The sequence below is a fragment of the Tamandua tetradactyla genome, chromosome 23 (assembly GCF_023851605.1).
Source record: "Tamandua tetradactyla isolate mTamTet1 chromosome 23, mTamTet1.pri, whole genome shotgun sequence".
Classification (NCBI taxonomy): Eukaryota; Metazoa; Chordata; class Mammalia; order Pilosa; family Myrmecophagidae; genus Tamandua; species Tamandua tetradactyla.
Window position 1 is genome coordinate 12,102,223 of NC_135349.1, and position 18,056 is coordinate 12,120,278.

An 18,056-nucleotide genomic window follows, 5' to 3' on the forward strand; every position below is an offset into this window, starting at 1 on the left:
TTTGCATCCCCTCCTGTTTGTGTGAAGCACTACAGTATTTCTTATAGAAAGCCCACGAACCCAGCACCCATCTAAGCATTGGAGCAGTTCCAGTAACGTCCCCCCAACTTGAGCCCATCCTCACGTGCCCCCTCCCTCCCAGGACACCCTGAAGTTCATACTGGTCTTCTCTGGGGGTTTTCCCCCCACCTTTATTTTGAAAATTTTCAGTGATCCAGAAGAAATGAAAATAATGTGACTGCCTGAATATGCTTTCCCTAAATTTAATAATTCTTAACATTTTGTCCTCTTCCTTTCCCTCTCCCTCCATCCTCCCTCCTCCTCCCTCCATCCATTTGAAGTAATTTGCAGACATTTTGACTCGCCACTAAATATTTCAACATGCATCTTCTACAAGCAGTGCTTTCGAAGAACACATCCTTTACAGATCTACAGTATTATCTTCTAAGATATCTTCTGAGAGCGTATCTTTTACAGATCTGCAATATTTTCATCACACTTCTCAAATTAATAATAACCTCATATCATCTGATATACATTCTGATATACAGTTCATATTCCCCAGAACTCCCCTTCTAGCTGTTTTCTCCTGTGAGATACATAAACTGCAGATTGATTTTTTTACTTGAGCTTATCACATATGGTGTTGGCCTAAACAAAAATTGTCTCATTTTTATAGAGCATTGTGTTATATCCAGAAATCATCTGGGGCTTGGTTTTTTCATTTAACGTTTTGTAACATAATGTTGAAATGGTGTAGTTATAGCTCATTTGTTTTCACTGCTCTTAGGTGATTCTGTTGGGTGACTATTCCACAGTTGATTTATCCATTCTCCTGTCACCAGGCTTGCTTCCATGGTTTTGCTAATACCACTCTTGAGCATATTTCCTGCTGCTCAGGTATGAAAGTTTCTCTTGGGTATAAGAGAAAGCTTTCCTAGTGCTCAACTGAACTTTTGCTTGTTTTCCCACTTAATCCATGCATATTTACGTAGAAAGCATTACTCTCATCCACTCACTCACATTTGCACATAACCCCACACAACAGTTCATACATTCATTTGTCATAGATACACAGTGGCATTCAGGGATGCACGGCTTATATATTTTAGTTGTCTGCTACTTGCCCAGACTCGCACCAAGACACCAGCCTTCCGTGTGCATGCATACACACACGCAACACACACATTCTAGCTCTTGGGTCAAGGTAGTGGGACAGGGCAGTGCTGTCTACCCCCACTGCTCAGGTACTGGCTCCACTTATCCCCCCATAACCACCCACCCTGGCATCTCTTGATTGGTGCCCTTTTCCTACTAGAGGGTAAAGGCGTGTTTGCTGATCGGTCTCCCAACTGGACTTTGAATTCGATGTTCCTCCTTGAATCCCCAGCTCCCAATGTAGCAAAGCCTGCCATATGGTTGGCATTCAGTGAGTGTTGACCAAATGAGCAGTTCAGGCTTTCGGTTTTCCACTCTCCAGCTGTGTGACCTTGGACATATCACCAACTGCTTTGTGCCCTATTTTCTTCATCTCTCCAGTGGATTGGGCATCCCCTCCAATGGGATTGCCGTGGACCTGCCTACCCAGTGTGGGCATACCTGAATGCCCAGTGTATGTGCATCTGAACGCCTGCCGCACTCAGCCTCTCTGTAGACTTTATGATGCCAAGTAAAAGTGAGGGCGGCAATGCCAGTCCCCCCAGGCACTGGGCTTGCCCAGGGCCTCAATGTCCTGTGGGTAGCAGAGATGGCCCAGCCCCACCTGCCCCATCAGGCCCATTGAGCCAGAGCAGCCCTGGGTGCTCTGATGGTACAGAGGACAGCAAGGCCCGGGGTGACAGCACCCACCCTTTACCGGGCACCGCTGCCTGTGCAGTGCCTTGTCCAGGGCCTCACATTCATCGCCCAGATCCTTGCTACGGCCGGGCAGTGTAGACGTGCTGTGCCTTCTCACAGTGTAGACGTGCTGAGCCTTCTTACAGGGTAGACATGCTGAGCCTTCTTACAGTGTAGACGTGCTGTGCCTTCTTACAGTGTAGACGTGCTGTGCCTTCTCACAGTGTAGACGTGCTGAGCCTTCTTACAGTGTAGACGTGCTGAGCCTTCTTACAGTGTAGACGTGCTGTGTCTTCTTACAGTGTAGATGTGCTGTGCCTCCTCACAGTGTAGACGTGCTGAGCCTTCTTACAGGGTAGACGTGCTGTGCCTTCTTACAGGGTAGGAAACTGAGGCTCCAGAATCAGAACTGGCGGCTGCACCTCTCTTCTTTGCTGCCTCCCAGGAAGGGGGGTGGCCTGAGCTCACCAGGCAGATGCAGAGCAGAATGAGAACCCAGGCGTCATGTCCAAGGTGTCCCACCAGCCCTCCAGCCATGCCAGGCCCTGACCTGAGTCCTTTATGTGTGTGTCCTCACTTGTCTTCACCCCGGGGTGGCTGGCTGTCATGGACATTACCCCAGGATGGCCTCGAGCATGGCAGGGGAAGCCAGGTCTGCCCACCTAGCCTCACCCCTGGTCTTCCCCGAGCAGGAGACCTGGCTGACCCGGTCCCCGCTGATGCTTCACCCTCTCCTGCCTCCTCGGAACCAGACTGAGATGTGATCGTCCTGGGCCTGGCCCCGCAAAGTTGGGGTGCCGGGGCTGAAATAAGCTCACTGGTGTCCCTTTCCATTGGCACCCCAACCCCTGGGTGGGTAATGTCCCTGGGAAAAGCGCACACTGCCATTTGTGGTACGTAGCCCTGGCCCACAGCACCATCAGGTGGAAGGAGTGTAGGTCGCCCCACCCCCAGCAGCCTCTTCTTCCCTCCCCCGTGGCAACTTTGGATTTGGGTGTTGGGTGGGTCCGGGACTGGAGACGTTCAAAAGGCGCCCAAAGGGACCAGCCACAGACGGTCTGGCTCTTGGAGACCCCGGTTGTAGTTCAGTGAGCTCAGTCCCACTCCCGGAGGGTCCCCTTTGTAAAGCAGATCAGGCCCGGGGGGACCTCCCCCGGACCCTGGCAGAAAAGCGCAGGCTTCCGGAGCCCGGGCTGGGAGGGCCTGCCTGCTCTGTCAAATTCCTGCCGCACCTGCACACGAAGGGTTAAGTACCTTCCCGTCCTGGCCGAGACCCGTGTGCCAGGAAGGGCGGTGGTGTGCAGGCTTGCCGAGGAGGGCATCCGCCACTGGCCCTCTCTTGAGAATGGTCCCTGCACCCCGCAGAAGACCCCCTTTCCCACCAAGGTGGGGACACCCCGACGGATATTCACACTTTGATCTCTTGAGGGCCAGGCACCCCCGGGTCTGCTTTATACCTGGATCTCCCAGAAATGCCACGAGAGGAGAAGGGGGGAGTAGTGACTCACCCCTAAAATAAGGAGCGTGGACCCTCCTCTCTCACAGCCCTTGCATTGCTGATGGCAGCCTCGGTGTGCCATTTAGGATCATAATCATCAAACGAAGTCATTAGTCGGGTTGTAAGGCTAGGCAGAGAAAAGACCTCCAGAGGCCAAAACCGGCCCTGGATTCCTGTACATTGCTCCAGGGGAGAGATGGGGTCCCCCGGGATACCACCCCATGCCAGTCGGTTTAAAATTTCATACATGGCATGGCTGTGACTTAATGTACTTGCTGGGCTTCCAGGCAAGATTCACATAACCCCCGGGTTAACAGGCTAAGTGACAAGATTAGAGCTATTGATGCAGACAGTCCCTGGAATTGTGAGAGAGGAGAATAAAGAAGGGGGGTCAGCAGGAAGAGGCTGGAGAAATGCCAGCAGGATGGGGGCAGGCCAGGGAGGGGGTCCCAGCCCAGGGCCCCGCGGTAGCAGATCCCTGCTGTGCTTTCTGGACAGCATTGGGGGTCCACCCTGTGCCATCAAGAAAAAAGGCCCAGCTGTCTTCCGTGTATTGTGCTTGATAGAAAAGGGATACCAGATGCATTCTAGAAAAACGTTGCATTCAAAATAGGGACTTCAGTTATCTGGGGGAAAAGTCACTTATGTAAATCTGGGATTAAGATCAAGATCGCCTTGCCTTGCTGTACCCTGGCCCTAGGAGCCCCTTTCCTTCCCCACTGCATACAGGTACGTTGGGGACACCCATTGAGCCCTAACTATGAATTTCCAAAAGGAGAACATCCTGCAATATTCGCAGCCATCAGTGTCCTTTGCAAGCAGCGTCACTCAGAAACACGGGTCCATAACAGTAATGACCATCCCTTACACCCAGCCAGGCCCTGACCTGAGTCCTTCATGTGTTTGTCCACACTTATCCGCATGGCAGCTCTCGGTCGTATTTACTGTCGTTGTCGCCCTTTTATGAAGAAGGACATCGAGGTCTCAGTGGTTAAGGGTTTCACCCAAGGCACAAGCTCATGACAGAGCCAGGATTTGAGCCCAGATAGTGGGACTCAGGACCCTGGGGTTGTGCTTCGGTCTTGGGGAGACTGGGGTGGGTAGTTTATGGCTCCCCCCTCCGAGGACCCCCGTGATGGTGGCCACTCCCCTGCCCCCATCTCGCTTCATCTCAGCAGCTCTCTGAAGTGGTTTCCTGATCCCTGTTTTGCCCGTGCAGACCAGGCTGGGAGGCCCGGGCTTGCTGAGAGCTCTCCTTGCTGGCAGGCAGGCCTGGCCACCACTGCCCGGGTGACGAGGGTTTGGCGGCGGCGGCAGGAGTCCGGCCTTGTCCAGGAAGGAGAGCTTGTGATCTGCCCAGGTCGCCCACTTGGCTCGGCCATCCGGGGTAGCAGGGAGCACAGGCCTCTGCGCCAGGCTAACGGGGCATGCGGGCAGGGCCAGGGGCCACGGCAGGACAGATGGCCCCACCATGCGCCTGCAGGCCCCACTGAGTGCTCAGTGAGAGTAGCACCCACCCCTTCCTGCGGCTGTGCCCCTGCACGGGGCAGGCCCAGTATGGCTGGAGCACAGACACAAGCCCTAGGACACAGGACACAGGTGGGGCCCCTTTACCTGGGGGTTGGCCTCCCTCCCAGAAAGTGGGACTCTCCTTATACACGCAGCCTGAGAGCTGCCTCCAGTGCCCTCTGGACACCCAGACAGACGGGGGCTCTTCCCCCTCCCACCCAGAGCCCACCTGGCCCAAGAATGCAGGTTCCTGTTGGATTTAGAACCCATTTCATCCAAAAACGCATCCTTTAAGAAAAGGCTATAAAGAAATAAACTTCATTGCAATTCAGTTAAGACAAAGTGGTTGGGGAGAAGCTGCCAAGAAGCGCAGTGGCCTCTCCGGGGCCCGGGGCTGAGCTCGAAGCACCCGGGGGGGCGCGTGTGCGTCTGCGCGGAGCGGCGATTGGGGAGCAGCAGCAGCTGTTGCTGGTCTTGGTTTTACCGACAAAGGCACCTCCCCCCACCACTCCCGGGGGCTCGGGACTTTCTCCTGGGGGCCCTTGTGGCAGCCTGGGCCCCACCGCTCCCAGCTTTCTGTCCGGGGCCCCTCTGCATTTCCTGCTGGCGGCACCGTGATGTTCAGTCTGCCCGGCAGCTGCACCCCAATTTGGGGGTCTCTCCCATCCTCTTGGAAGGAAGGGAAAGTTTCCCGCCCACCTGGGTGTGCTGCCAGTCCGCAGGAGGCTGGGGCTTGGGAGTGCAGGGAGATGGGCCCCCAGGGGTAGGTGGGGCCTCCGGATGCATCCCTCACCCCCTCCTGGGGCAGGGTCCCTCCGGGTATTGCCGCAGCCTCCCGCCCTCCACCTGGGAGCCCCCGGCCGTGTGCTCTGCTGCACGCTGTCTGTACCTGGCCTAACCACCCTGGGGCTCGGCACAGCACCCAAAGGGACAGTAGCTCCCACGGTGACGGCCACAGCCGTGTATGTGATGGAGCCAGGCCAGGTTTCTGACGCCCGAGTCCCGTGCCTTTCTGGCAGCCCTGCCCTTCGTCCCTCTCCCCCCACACGGCCTCCAGGCAGCAGGTGCTGGCCACGGGGCCAGGGGTGCACTTGTGAGCTGGGTGCACGTGGCAGGCACGCCCAGGTGCTCACAGATGGCCACGCCACGGTGACTGCAGTTTGGGAGCTGCGTCCTTGAGACGCCTGTCCACTTCTTTGCTGTCCAGCGGCTTTGCTGGGCACCGGCTTTGACTGTCCTGGGCACGGTGAGGGGACGAGGGAAGTCAGAGATGTGGAACTGTGGACTGTTAGAGCAAGGAGTTTAGAGGGCCACGCCTTTTCACAGACCGGGCAATTGTGACTTCAGGACACCCCGGGGCTCCTGGGAGAGCGCCTTAACCTCTCAGAGCCCCTTGTCCTTGGCTGGGGTGAGAGGTACCCATGTTTGTGTTGGGAAAGCTGCCGGCGTTTAATCCACACTGTCCTTTCCCTGTCCTGCGCCGTCCCTGCTGAGAGTCCTGGCCTCCAGGGACCCTGGTGGTCAGGGAGTAAATGGGAAGTGGCTGCCGTCCTCCTCGGACCCGGAACTTGGTCGGAGTTCCTTGCTCGGGAGCTGGAGAAGGGCAGGTCGAGTCTCACGTCTGGAGTGCTGATGACCATCTGGAAGGGCTGGGCGTGGAGCCGTGATGTGGGGCAGGGAGGGGGACATGGCCTGGCGTGCGGCATGTGTGGTGTGCCCGGGGCACTGGTGAGCCGCTGGACCTTGGTTGGGGATAAGCAGGAACTTAGAATCTTTGGGGGGGGCAGGTCCAGATTCTTGGGTCAGGGGTGCAGGCATGAATGGGGGCAGACAAGGGACAGCAGGCGAGTGGAGGGCCCGGGGCGATGAAGGAGCACATGGACATCAGAGAGTCAGGCCGGGCAGGTGCCCCTGGCTTGGGGCAGCACGGGAAGCTCTGTGCCCTGAGGGGCTAGTCCCCAGGCGTCACCCCCCCCCCCCCAGGGGACCTGGGGCTGCTGCCTGGTGCTGTGGGCTTGGGAATGGCTGGCTGCCCAGCCACGGGTTTCCTGTGCCCTCTGGGTCGGTAGGTTTCCTCGGCAGAGTCCATTCCACAGGTTGGTCTCCTACACCCATACCTGCTGAGATTTTCCAGGATGAGGATGGCAGTTGTTTTTCTCCAAAGACCCTTTCTGTATCCTGCCCCCCATCTCCGAGGCCCAGGCTCCCAGTCCACTTCTAGCTCCACCCCCCACCCCATCCCAGAGGCCCAGCCGGTGGGGCCAAGCTGCACCCAGTCAGGAAGGACTGCTGTTGAATGATATCAGCAGTGCTTCCTTGTACCCGCCCCCACCAGCCCTGCCAGCCCAGGGCCCAGGCCACTGCCTGGTTATGCCCCAGGAGGCACTGTTTCGGGGGCCAGCCTGGCCCCAGCGGTTCCCCTGGGCTAAGGAAGAGGGTTGAGGGAGCCCCCCAGGCCCAGGCACAGGTGGACTGGGGAGGGCTGCCCTGGACACCCAGCAAGGAGAATGCTCAGCCGCGGGCCATGTCTTGCTGCCCACAGGCCTCGCTCCAGGGGTGCTGGGTGCACCCTAACAGCCATGGCTGGCACCTCCCCGGTACTGCCCTGGTGTCAGGGCCCTGGCACGGGCCGGCCCTTCCACCTGGCTGCGTTTTCCCACCCCCACTCCATTCTGCACAGACTCCCCCTGCCTTGGAGAGAAACCTTTCTGCCCCCCTGGGCCTCCCCAGACTTGTCCAGATGAAGTTGGGTTTCCCGGCTCACACCGCACGTCTCCATGTGTGTCCCCTGCTGCATTCTCAGTGGGCACCGTTACCGTGTGCCACCCGCTCCGGGCTGTGAGTTCCTGGGGGCAGGGGGGGTGACACACTGCCGCCTTCTCAGGAGGCTCCGTGCCCCACAGGACTGGGCCTGGGGGAGCTGTTCAGAAAATGTGGGCTAGATGAGTAGATGTCCGAGCGAACAACTGAGGCCAGAATCGGGTGGCTAGTAGGGGCCGGGGCCTGTGCGGCTGCTCCAGCCATGGGGGTCGCAGTCGCCCCGTGGAGGAAGGAGCAGATGCCGGCCGCGGCTGAGCTGACTCACAGCCCCTTGTCTTCCTCTTGCAGATGAAGATGACGCCAACAGGCTGGGGGAGAAGGTGATCCTTCGGGAGCAAGTGAAGGAGCTCTTCAATGAGAAATACGGTCAGTGTCCTGGGGTGGCAGCTGTGGGGCCAGCCGTCCCTGGTGGTCTGGCCTCCATTGCCCCAGCTGGCCCACCTGCTGCCCAGGAGCGGAACTGTGCTGCCTACGGCTGATGGGGACTGCTGCCTCATTCGCCCCCTGCCCACATCTGAGAAAGGGGAAATCTTGGCTGTGGTGAGCAAAAGGCTGCAACAGTGGTCAGCCCTTTTGCTCCTGCAGAACTGGGCCTTGGTGGAGGCCAGGGACGCTGGCCAAGTATCTTTCAGGCAGCCTGTCCTCTGTCAGGGTCTCGGAACTAGAGAGGGAGAGGGACATGAACTAGAGGGGCCCTGTGAGATGCTCCATGCTGGGCTTCAGGCATCCAGGCTGCTGGGGCAGGAGCCAAGATGGAACAAATGATAACGTGGTTACGATTTACTAAGTGCTTCCCGGATTATCAAGTGCCAGGCTGTACACTGGGCGCCCATGTACATCACATTTTATTTGTAATGAGTTTGGTACTCTCTCCATTTTGCAGTGTAGCAGAGGAGACAGACAATAGCAAATAAACAAGAATATATCCAGAGAGTAATAAAGGAAAATGCAGCAGGGTGATGGGCGCCCCAGGTGGGGAGGCGAGGCCTTCTTAGAAGAAAGGGATGGATATTTCAGCTGAGACTTGAATGTCAAGAGCAGACAAACATTAGGGGGAAAGCTTTCCAGGTGGGGGGACCAGTGAGCACAGAAACCTGGGTGGGAACAAGCTGGTGGCTGGGGACCAGCAGGAAGGCAGAGAAGCAGGAGTAGAGGCTAGTGGGGCTGGGGGACAGGCCATGGCAAGGACTTGGGGTTTCATTTTAAGACTAAGGGGAAGCTACTGGTGGGTTGCTGTTATCATGTTTTACTTTTTATTTTGGAATTAATTTTCAAACAAAAGTGTATAGCATGACACCATGTAACCCAAACCCAGCTTCTATAATTACCAACATTTTGCCAATCTTATTTCTTCTATTTTCACGTGCATATTTTTTCTTAGTGTTTTAAAACAGATCAAAGCATCATATAATTTCATCCATCTAAAGAAGGACTTAAATTTTTTTTAAGCTAACAACAGTGGATTTTAAGCATGCATCCAAGCCCTCATTTGTCACTTCTAGGTGTGCACGCTTTCCAAATCATTGTGTCATGCATGTGTGAACGTGCCTGTATTGTCAGAGTTGGGAATTACACTTTCAGTTTTGCTAACTGGATAGACAAAAAGGGTGTGTGTGCTGATGTTAAAGCTCTCTCTGGGATGTCATGGCTGCACTGGGACTTGCCAGATTCCAGCCCTTTCTGCAGTGTTTCACCTTCAACTGGGACATCTGCCCCTCTCTCTGACCCCTCTGACCTCCGTCCCCGTGTCCCCCCAGGTGAGGCTCTGGGCCTGAACCGGCCTGTGCTGGTCCCTTACAAACTAATCCGGGACAGCCCAGATGCTGTCGAGGTCACGGGGCTGCCCGACGACATCCCTTTCCGGAACCCCAACACGTATGACGTCCACCGGCTGGAGAAGATCCTGAAGGCCCGGGAGCACGTCCGCATGGTCGTCCTCAACCAGCTGCAGTGAGTGGTCCCGGCGCCTGCACAGGGCGGACGGAGGGGAGGGGACAAGGGCCGTGGGAAAGGGCGCACCTTGGGTCCCACAGCGAAATCCCCAAAGCAGGAGTCGGCAAGAGAGAGAGGAAACCAGTACCTGGAACGAGGAAGTAGATTATGTCAGCTAGTCCCCGTGGGCCAGGTGAGAGCCAGCCCCAGGTGTGAGCCAGCCCCAGGTGAGAGCCAGCCCCAGGTGTGAGCCAGACTCAGGTGTGAGCCAGACTCAGGCGTGAGCCAGACCCAGGTGAGAGCCAGACCCAGGTGAGAGCCAGCCCCAGGTGTGAGCCAGCCCCAGGTGAGAGCCAGACCCAGGGGTGAGCCAGACCCAGGTGAGAGCCAGACCCAGGTGTGAGCCAGCCCCAGGTGAGAGCCAGCCCCAGGTGTGCTGACTCCAAGCCCAGGCCACTTTCTCCTGAAACGCACAGCTGCAGTGGTCATGGGCATTCCCTTTTTGTTACATATCTAATTTAATATGGCTTTTTCTGATTGTAACATTAATTCACCCTCATTTTATTACTTATTTTTACTATTTTTATTGAGATGTCTTCACTCACATACAGTCCATCCAAAGTATACAATCAGGGGCTCACAATATCATCGCATAGTTGTGTATTCATCAGAACGATCCTTTTTAGAACGTTTGCATCACTCCAGAAAAAGAAATAAAAGGAAAAAAGCAAAAACCCATACATTCCATATCCTTTACCCCTCCCTCTCATTGGCCACTAGTATTTCAATCTACCCTTTTTTTTAACCCCTTATCTCCCCCCCCATTATTTATTTATTATTGTCCTTATTTTTTTACTCATCTTTCCATATCCTGGATAAAAGGAGCATCAGATACAAGGTTTTCACAATCACACGATCACATTGTAAAAGCTATATAGTTATACAATCGTCTTTAAGAACCAAGGCTCCTGGAACACAGCTCCACCCACTCCAGTACACCATAAACTAAAAAGGTGAGATCTCTGTAATGCATAATAACCTCCAGAATAACCTCTCAACTCTATTTGAAATCTCTCATCCATTGACACTTTATCTTGCCTCATTTCTCTCTTCCCCCTTTTGGTTAAGAAGGCTTTCCCAAGCCCACGATGCTGGGTCCCAGCTCATCATGAGGAGTCACGTCCCACGTTGCCAGAGAGGTTTACACCCCTGGGAGTCATGTCCAATGTAGGGAGGAGTAATTTGCCCTCATTTTAATGTGTAGTCAGTTCTCATTATCAGTGGTAGTTATGTTCTGTAAGCCACTGCAAACACACATTAGCGAATGCTCCCCATTTAAGGGAAAATACAGGGTTAGGTTCCTGTAAGCCTCTGGTCACATTTTTGTCAACCGAGAAATACATAATCTCACTTGGTATTTCTATTTAAAGACACCTTATTTAATATATGTTGTGGATTCATTCATGTTGAACTCACGGCCAACAGCATGATAACTTGTGCCTGAACGAAGCTTATCTAACATACCCATTTTCTCCGTAAAGCACCTCACAGCCTTCTCAAGCTTAGGAACACTAGATAGCACTTCAGCACTACACTTGGGGGCTGCTTTTTGAAAAAGCCCCCAAATGCAAAAAACATGGCAGTCAATGCACCACAAAAAGGCCACCAGTTTACAGTATGAAGGCCGAAACAAGAAGGCCAAGTGTCCCATGTTCAGCCTCAGCTGGGAATGGGTGTATCGCTGGACCCAACATTGTCACTGCCCTGTACATGTCTGCAAATGACCTCAAAAGCACTGTCGCAGATACTGACTTTAGGATTTACAAATAAACTTTAGCAAGTAGGCGAATTCACAAGTAATGAAGATCAGCCATTTTTAGAAAATAATAATTCAACACTCCCATCACCCAGAGATAAGCGCTTGTCCATATTTTACCATATATCCTTTCAGTCTTTAAAAGATATATATGTATGTATTAAATATAAAAGATAGATAGATATATAATATATAAATATGCTGCAAACTGGGGAAATGCACAAAGAGAGAAGAAAAGAAAAAGATGATCTATAATCCCCTACTTAGAGGCAACCACGTTTAATATTCTGGTGCATTTCTTTCATATGTTTTTTCCCTATGCATATTTTTTTTCAATTTCACACTAGATGTTTTAAAATTAAATTAATATTTATATGTGGCACCCAAAAAGAAGGCAGGCTATTCAGAAGAGTCTAAAACAAAAAGCAGACGTTTTCCTAACCTCTCGCGTCCATTCTACCCCCCAGAAGTAACTCCTGGGAAATGCCCACTGCCCCATAGCCGTACCTCCCAGACAGACCACTGAAGACATACTAGAACTTTCCTTTCTTATTTCCACTTTTCATTTAATGCCAATTATATATTCTTTTTTGATAAATGAAACTAGGATCATACAGCATTTGCTGTAGCAAGACAGTAGATAAAAATCTGGCCATCTTTCACTTGACCTTGTACGGACATGAACAATTACCCTTGTCCATCACTCTCTTCAGTGACTGGTCATTTGCAGAATAAGTGGACCCCACTGATGGAGATCCAGGTGCTTCTTGTTTTTTTTGTTGTTGTTAGTGTAAATAATGCTGCAGGTATAATAATAAAATAAAAATATAAATTTAAAGGATATTTTTAAATAATGCTATAATTGAATGTCCTTTCACGTGAACCTGTGCACACGTTTCTAATCATTTAGCGAGGTGACATCCTCACTGTACAGACGAGGAGGCGAGGCCCAGAGGGACGAATTGCACAGCTTGGCACTCACAGCTCCAGGCTGGCGGCCGTCCACCTGCTCCTCATTCGGACCCTAACCGGCTCACGCCCGCAGCACTAGTGGCATCTCATCTTACAAGAGACGTTGCCCCAGATTCAGGGAGCAGGTGGGAAGGATGAGAGGAAAATCTCGTTTTCTAACTGCTGCCTCACCTCTTTCTTTTTTCAGACCTTTTGCAGAAATCTGCAATGACGCCAAGGTGCCAGGTGAGTTGGAGGCCCAGAGGCCACCTTTCCACTTAGCGGGTCTTTGCAAACCAGAGTCTGCAGCTTTACAGGCTAGAATGGATTGGGTCCAGGTCCAGAGGTCCGCGCAGGTGGCTGGCTACCTGGAGAGAAGTCTAGTCCCTCTCCGCCCATGCCTCCCCAGGGAGCTGGAGCTCTCCAGCAGCAGCAGCAGCAGCATCCCTAGGAGCCCCCAGAAGACTGTAGGTGCTCTTCCAGGGGGAAGGCCACACCCACAGCATAGATGAGAGAGTGGGTCAGCTGGAGAGGATGGGGGACAGCCTGGGAGCCAGGAGAGGGGACGTCAGGCAGGATAGTGAAAGCCTTCTGGGTAGGAGATGAGTGACATGAGCCCGATGAAGTGGGGCAGGTGGGTGCTGCCCGAGGCCCCCTGGGCCTCCTTAGGTCTGGTTGCATCTGCAGGACCCATGCCTGCATCAGACCCTGGTCTTTGAGAACCTTTGGGCCCGATGTTCTGAGTGAGAAGATGTAGGACCAGGAGAATGGCCCTTCGGGTATCCTAAGGTGCACCGGTGATTCAGAAACATGGGCCTAGTCCTCCCACTCATTTTCCAGCTGAGAAACCAAAGCCCAGAGACGGGAGGGGCCTTTACAAGGTCACATACTGAGTCAGTGGCAGCCTAGAGCCTGGTCTTAGGCTCATCCATCTGAAGCGTAGGCCACATGGACCACAGGCCCCCGCCTGGCTGCCCAGTGGGGGCAGTGATGGGATTCAGTGAAGTCCCCCGACTCTGGCCTGAGGCCCTGACTCCAGACAGGTCCAGGGTTTGGTTCACACCGAACTGGAAGCTCCCTCCTTCCACCAAGAACCAGTATGGCAGGGGCCTCCTGTGGGCCCAGCGTGGCAGTAGCATCCAGGTACAAGGCTCAGGAGCTGCTGTCAGGTCAAAAGCAGAGACACAGAAGGCCTGGGGGGCCCCAAGGAGGGGAGTTTGGGATAAATGATCAGAGGATACATGATGTCACTTATATCCTCTACTTGCTCCACCGTGGCCATCTTTAGGGTCCTATGGTGGCCACAGTCCCTGACTTCTTTTTCACATGGCTTCTCTCACCAACATCCTCCTCTCTGGCTCATAGCCTGGGGTCCCCCTAATGCCAGGGTCCTCCCTTCTTGTGGACCCCCGGGCTCTGGTTTAACTTCACATGAGCATGCGTTGCCCTCTTGGGCCCTGGCTGCCCACACTCTTTGTCCTAAAGACCCCTCCGTGAGCCATGTCGGGGGACCATGTGGTCACCTGTCCACTGGTCCACCCCACCACTGGCTGTGGCGCCCATGCTTGCAGGTCTTTTTCAGCCTCACTCATCCACAGCAGCAACAAGACACCTGCTGAGTCCTTCTCCAAGCTAGGCTTGGGACCGGGCTCGTCCCCACATACAACTGCGTGTGGTCATTTTCCCCATTTGGCTCAGAGAGCTTAATCAATCTGCCCGGGACCCTCTGGCGTGTCAGTGGCGGCAGTGGAATTTGAACTTAAGACCTCTGGCTCAACCCCAGAGTTTCTTTCCATTGTGACACTGTCAGTTCATCTGGCATGCCCCGTGAACTCTGTCTCACGGTCTCATCAGGTCAGGTTGTCACACATCAGCACTTACGGTAGCACCCACAATGATTGATACCAGTTCTCAGTTTCTGAGTATGTCCCGAGCACCAGGCTCTGAGCTCTGGGCTTTGCACATTACCCCCTGGGGTCGTCCCAGCAACCCTGCAAGGTGTCATTCACGTCTGACTCCTGAGGCTGTGAAGGCTTAAAGCCGTTTAAATAATGTTCCCGAAGTCCCAAGTCTGCCCACCACAGAGGCAGTGCCCTTCACCAAGTCCCGTAAGGCTGGAAGGGGAGGCTGGGGCCCGAGGAGGGGATCAGGAAGGTGTGGGGAAGACAGGGTCCTGCAGGCTGGGTGGGCAGGAAGGATGTAAGGAGGATGTGGGGGCTGGCCTGAGCCTGCGGGAGGTATGCTAAGCGGGTAGGGGAATAATGTCAGCTAAGGCAAGTGGGTGAGCAGAAGCAATGGGCAGAGTGGGGCCTGGATGGAGCAGAGCGCTCAGGAAAGGGAGCCCAAAGGAATGAGGCTAGAAAGGTGGGCTCAGCCTGTGATGGGTGGTGGGTCTGGAGGTGGTGGGTCTGAAGAATGCAGAGAAGGGGACTTTAAACCCAACGCCAAAGGCCTTCACTGGAGAATTTGGGGGACCAAGCCAGAATGTTCCAGGCATCCGGTTTCGGTGACCTTTTCCTTCTCTTCCACCAGCCAAAGACAGCAGCGTTCCCAAGCGCAAGAGAAAGCGGGTCTCAGAAGGAAATTCAGTCTCTTCTTCTTCCTCATCTTCCTCTTCCTCGTCCTCTAACCCCGAGTCCGTGGCATCGGCCAACCAGATTTCCCTCGTGGTAAAGTGTCACAGACCTAGACCTGACCAGTCTGCACTGGACAGGGGTCCTCTACTCCAGGATGTGGGTTTGGGGTGCAGGGAGGTGCTGGGCTCTGTGTGGGGCTCCGCAGCTTTGGGGCTGTAGACATATCTGCTCATCCCACCCTAGAGACCGCCATCCTCATCAGGTGCTCACTGCAGGTGGGCAGGTGGGCAGGCTGCGGCCCAGGAGGGGGTGGGCAGGTGTCCACGTCCGAGCAAGACACAGAAGCAGCTCCTGGGTCCCCAAGGTTCAGAGGCCAGGCTCCCCACTTTGCTCACATCGTGTCCTCTGAGCTGTGAGTGTTATTTGCAATTTATAGACAAGCAAAACAAGGGTCAGTAGGGATGGCCGACTCTCCTGTGGCCTCACTGTTGGTCTCAGTTAAGGGAGAGCCCCCCCCAAAGCTCTGTATGCTCTGTCACCTTGCTGGGTTGGGTTCCCTCCCACCTAAAAGGTAAATCTCGCTGGGGTGGCCAGGGCCACACACCTGACAGCTCTTTCTCTTTTCGAAACATCAACTTGGAAATCCTGGATCCAAATGGGGAGGCTATTTAAAACACATTTGAAAATGATTTAGTGATTGCAAAAAATATATATATGATTTTGTGATTGCTTTGTTCCTTAACCATTTCTTCCTTGAGCACTGAGAACCCAGGCCCCACACCCCCACTCTGTAGGTGTGGAAGTGTCCACAGGGGGTCACTAGCTCCTCCCCCCTCCCCACCACCCCCAGAGAGCCCCTGCTGCTGCTTTGCAACGTGGGGCCCAGAGGGGCTGAGTTGATCCTCCACTCCCTCTGGCCCTCGTGTCTGAGCCACGCGTGTCCCGAGGACACCGGTAGGGACGGGTCAGAAGGCTGCAGCCAGGCGGCCTGCCCACTGGTGCCCCCTCTGACCTTGGACAGTGTACCCTCCTGCCCAGGCCTCAGAGGCTGCCCTTCAGCAAGCAGGGTTGGGTGTCCTGTGTCCTGGCCACACTCCCTGGGGTCCTCACCGGGCACCTTTTGTCCCCCTCTCTCCAGCAATGGCCAATGTACATGGTGGACTACGCCGGTCTGAACGTGCAGCTTCCGGGACCCCTCAACTACTAGCTCTCCGCGCCGAATCAGAACCTCACTCAGAAAGACTAAAGGAAATGTAATTTATGTACAAAATGTATATTCGGATATGTATCATGCCTTTTAGTTTTTCCAATGATTTTTACACTATATTCCAGCCACCAAGGCCTTTTTAAATAAGTAAAAAAAAAAAAAAATCAAAAAAAAGTGCCATCTTTGCTCTTCCCTATGGTGAGTCAGATTTTGGGGGTGCATCGCTGGGAGGGGAGGGCAGAGGGGACCCAGCTCGGGTGGGCTGGCACAGGCCCTGCTCTCTGGCTGAAATGCAGGTGGTGTCCCTGACTGCTGGCCGGGCCCTGGTTTGGGGGGGGGGACAGACCCCATTTGTTTCTTTGCTGCTGAGACCACGTGACCTTGGGATGGGTGGCTGGCAGGCAGGGCCCCGGGCCCCGGTCCTCCCGTGGTAGACCAGTTATATGGAGCCCGTGGGGCTGGACCAGGGCAGCTGGAGAAGGGAAGGGGCTTCAGGGAGCACAGGGCAAAGTAGAGGACACTCAGCCCCAGTAACTCTGGTGAAATCAGAAGTGTAGAATGGCCACTTGTCAGACAAGTGGGGAGCCCAGCCCCGTGGACGCATCGAACCTGGAGGAAGACATCCTGGAGAAGGCGCCTTGGGTTGGTCCTGGAGGGATGGGGGTGGTTTTGGAGGGCTGAAGGCCATGGGACAGCTGCGGGTGGGGATGGGGGCTCGGCTGTGCCTCTGAGAGACCACTGTGGTGGCAGCTGGGGAGCTGAAGGTAAAGACCGGACTGGAGGCAGAAGGACATGTCAAAAGGGCCGTGGCAGTCTCCCAGGGCTGGGTACATGGCAGCTGCTTGTTCACTTAACATGTTTACGGGGTCCCCTCCAGGAGTGGACACAGGCCTGCTGGCTGCCTGTCCTCGGGGAAGGCAGAGGGCTGAGGGAGCACCAAGGGCGTGACCCCACCTAGTGCAGAAACCAGGGGACACTCCTTGAAGCAAGTTTGGGGGTGGCCAGACAAGGGGGATCAGGTGGGGTAGGAGGTGCTCTGGAAGGAGAGAGTTCTAAGGCAGGAGAGCAAGATTGAGCACGTGGTGCCTTCCAGAAAGGAGAAGGAGTCTCTGGAGAACAGGATGTGATGAGACTGGCTGGGGGTGAGACCCAGGGCACGGGGCCCTTGGTAGGGCCTCCAGGGACAGTGCAGGCTGTACCCACCTGTGCCCAGCTGAAGGGCGAGCCAGGACAGAAATTCAGCCTGGGTTAGGCTTGCCCAGCTGTGAGCCCTGGGATAGGGCTGCATCCATTCACCGGAAGGCCTCAGAGGCTGGGCAAAGGCAGTTTCAGGAGGGGAAATGAGAACGACAGCAGAGTGTCCCAAGGGGACAGCCACGCTCAGATCTGCATTTGGGAAGGGTCACCTGTCTAGGGAGAGGGAGGAGGAGACTGGAAGGCCACGTGAGAGGCCCCTGCAGTTCTTGCTGGAGACAGTGTTGGTCTTGGCTGGGTGGAGAGAGGGTGACATGGGAGTAAAAGAAACTCAGCCAACAGGACTTCGGGATCAGTCATTTGGGGGTGCTGGGGTAGTGCAGGTCAGGGTCATTATACTGATCTGGCTGAGATCTAGAACAAGGCCTAGGGGATCTTCTGAAAGGTCCTGGGTCAGCTGAGTATAGGTCCCAAACAATCCAGGAGCTTGTGCCCACCCTCTGGGTCAGCCCCGTGTCCAGAGCAGGGAGGGGGAGGGTGGTGGAGGCTGTGCCAGCCCTTGGGACTGTGCTTCCTCTTGGAACACCGAAGACCACAAACACCCCAGGGCCACCCAAACTGTTCTGCTGCTGGCACCACCCTCCACCCAGTGGTTCTCCTCTCACCCCAACCTCCCTGTGTTCCCAGGAGCCACCCAGAATCTCCCCTCATCCCCAG

General features: G+C 54.7%; 1 protein-coding gene across 5 annotated transcripts in view; it reads left to right on the forward strand.

Annotated features, from left to right (window-relative positions):
• Positions 1-16,313, forward strand: part of GTF2IRD1 (GTF2I repeat domain containing 1) — a 115,957-nt gene extending 99,644 nt beyond the window's left edge. For 4 of the 5 annotated variants that reach the window (XM_077140978.1, XM_077140982.1, XM_077140981.1 and 1 more), the window contains 5 exons: positions 7,952-8,029; positions 9,421-9,613; positions 12,571-12,608; positions 14,895-15,031; positions 16,077-16,312. In XM_077140978.1, coding sequence (XP_076997093.1) covers positions 7,952-8,029; positions 9,421-9,613; positions 12,571-12,608; positions 14,895-15,031; positions 16,077-16,145 — 515 coding nt within the window. In that variant the 3' untranslated portion in view covers positions 16,146-16,312. Of the gene's footprint in view, positions 1-7,951; positions 8,030-9,420; positions 9,614-12,570; positions 12,609-14,894; positions 15,032-16,076 lie in introns of all 5 variants that reach the window. The other variant, XM_077140979.1, reaches the window with a different exon arrangement.
• Positions 16,314-18,056: the final 1,743 nt, after the last annotated feature.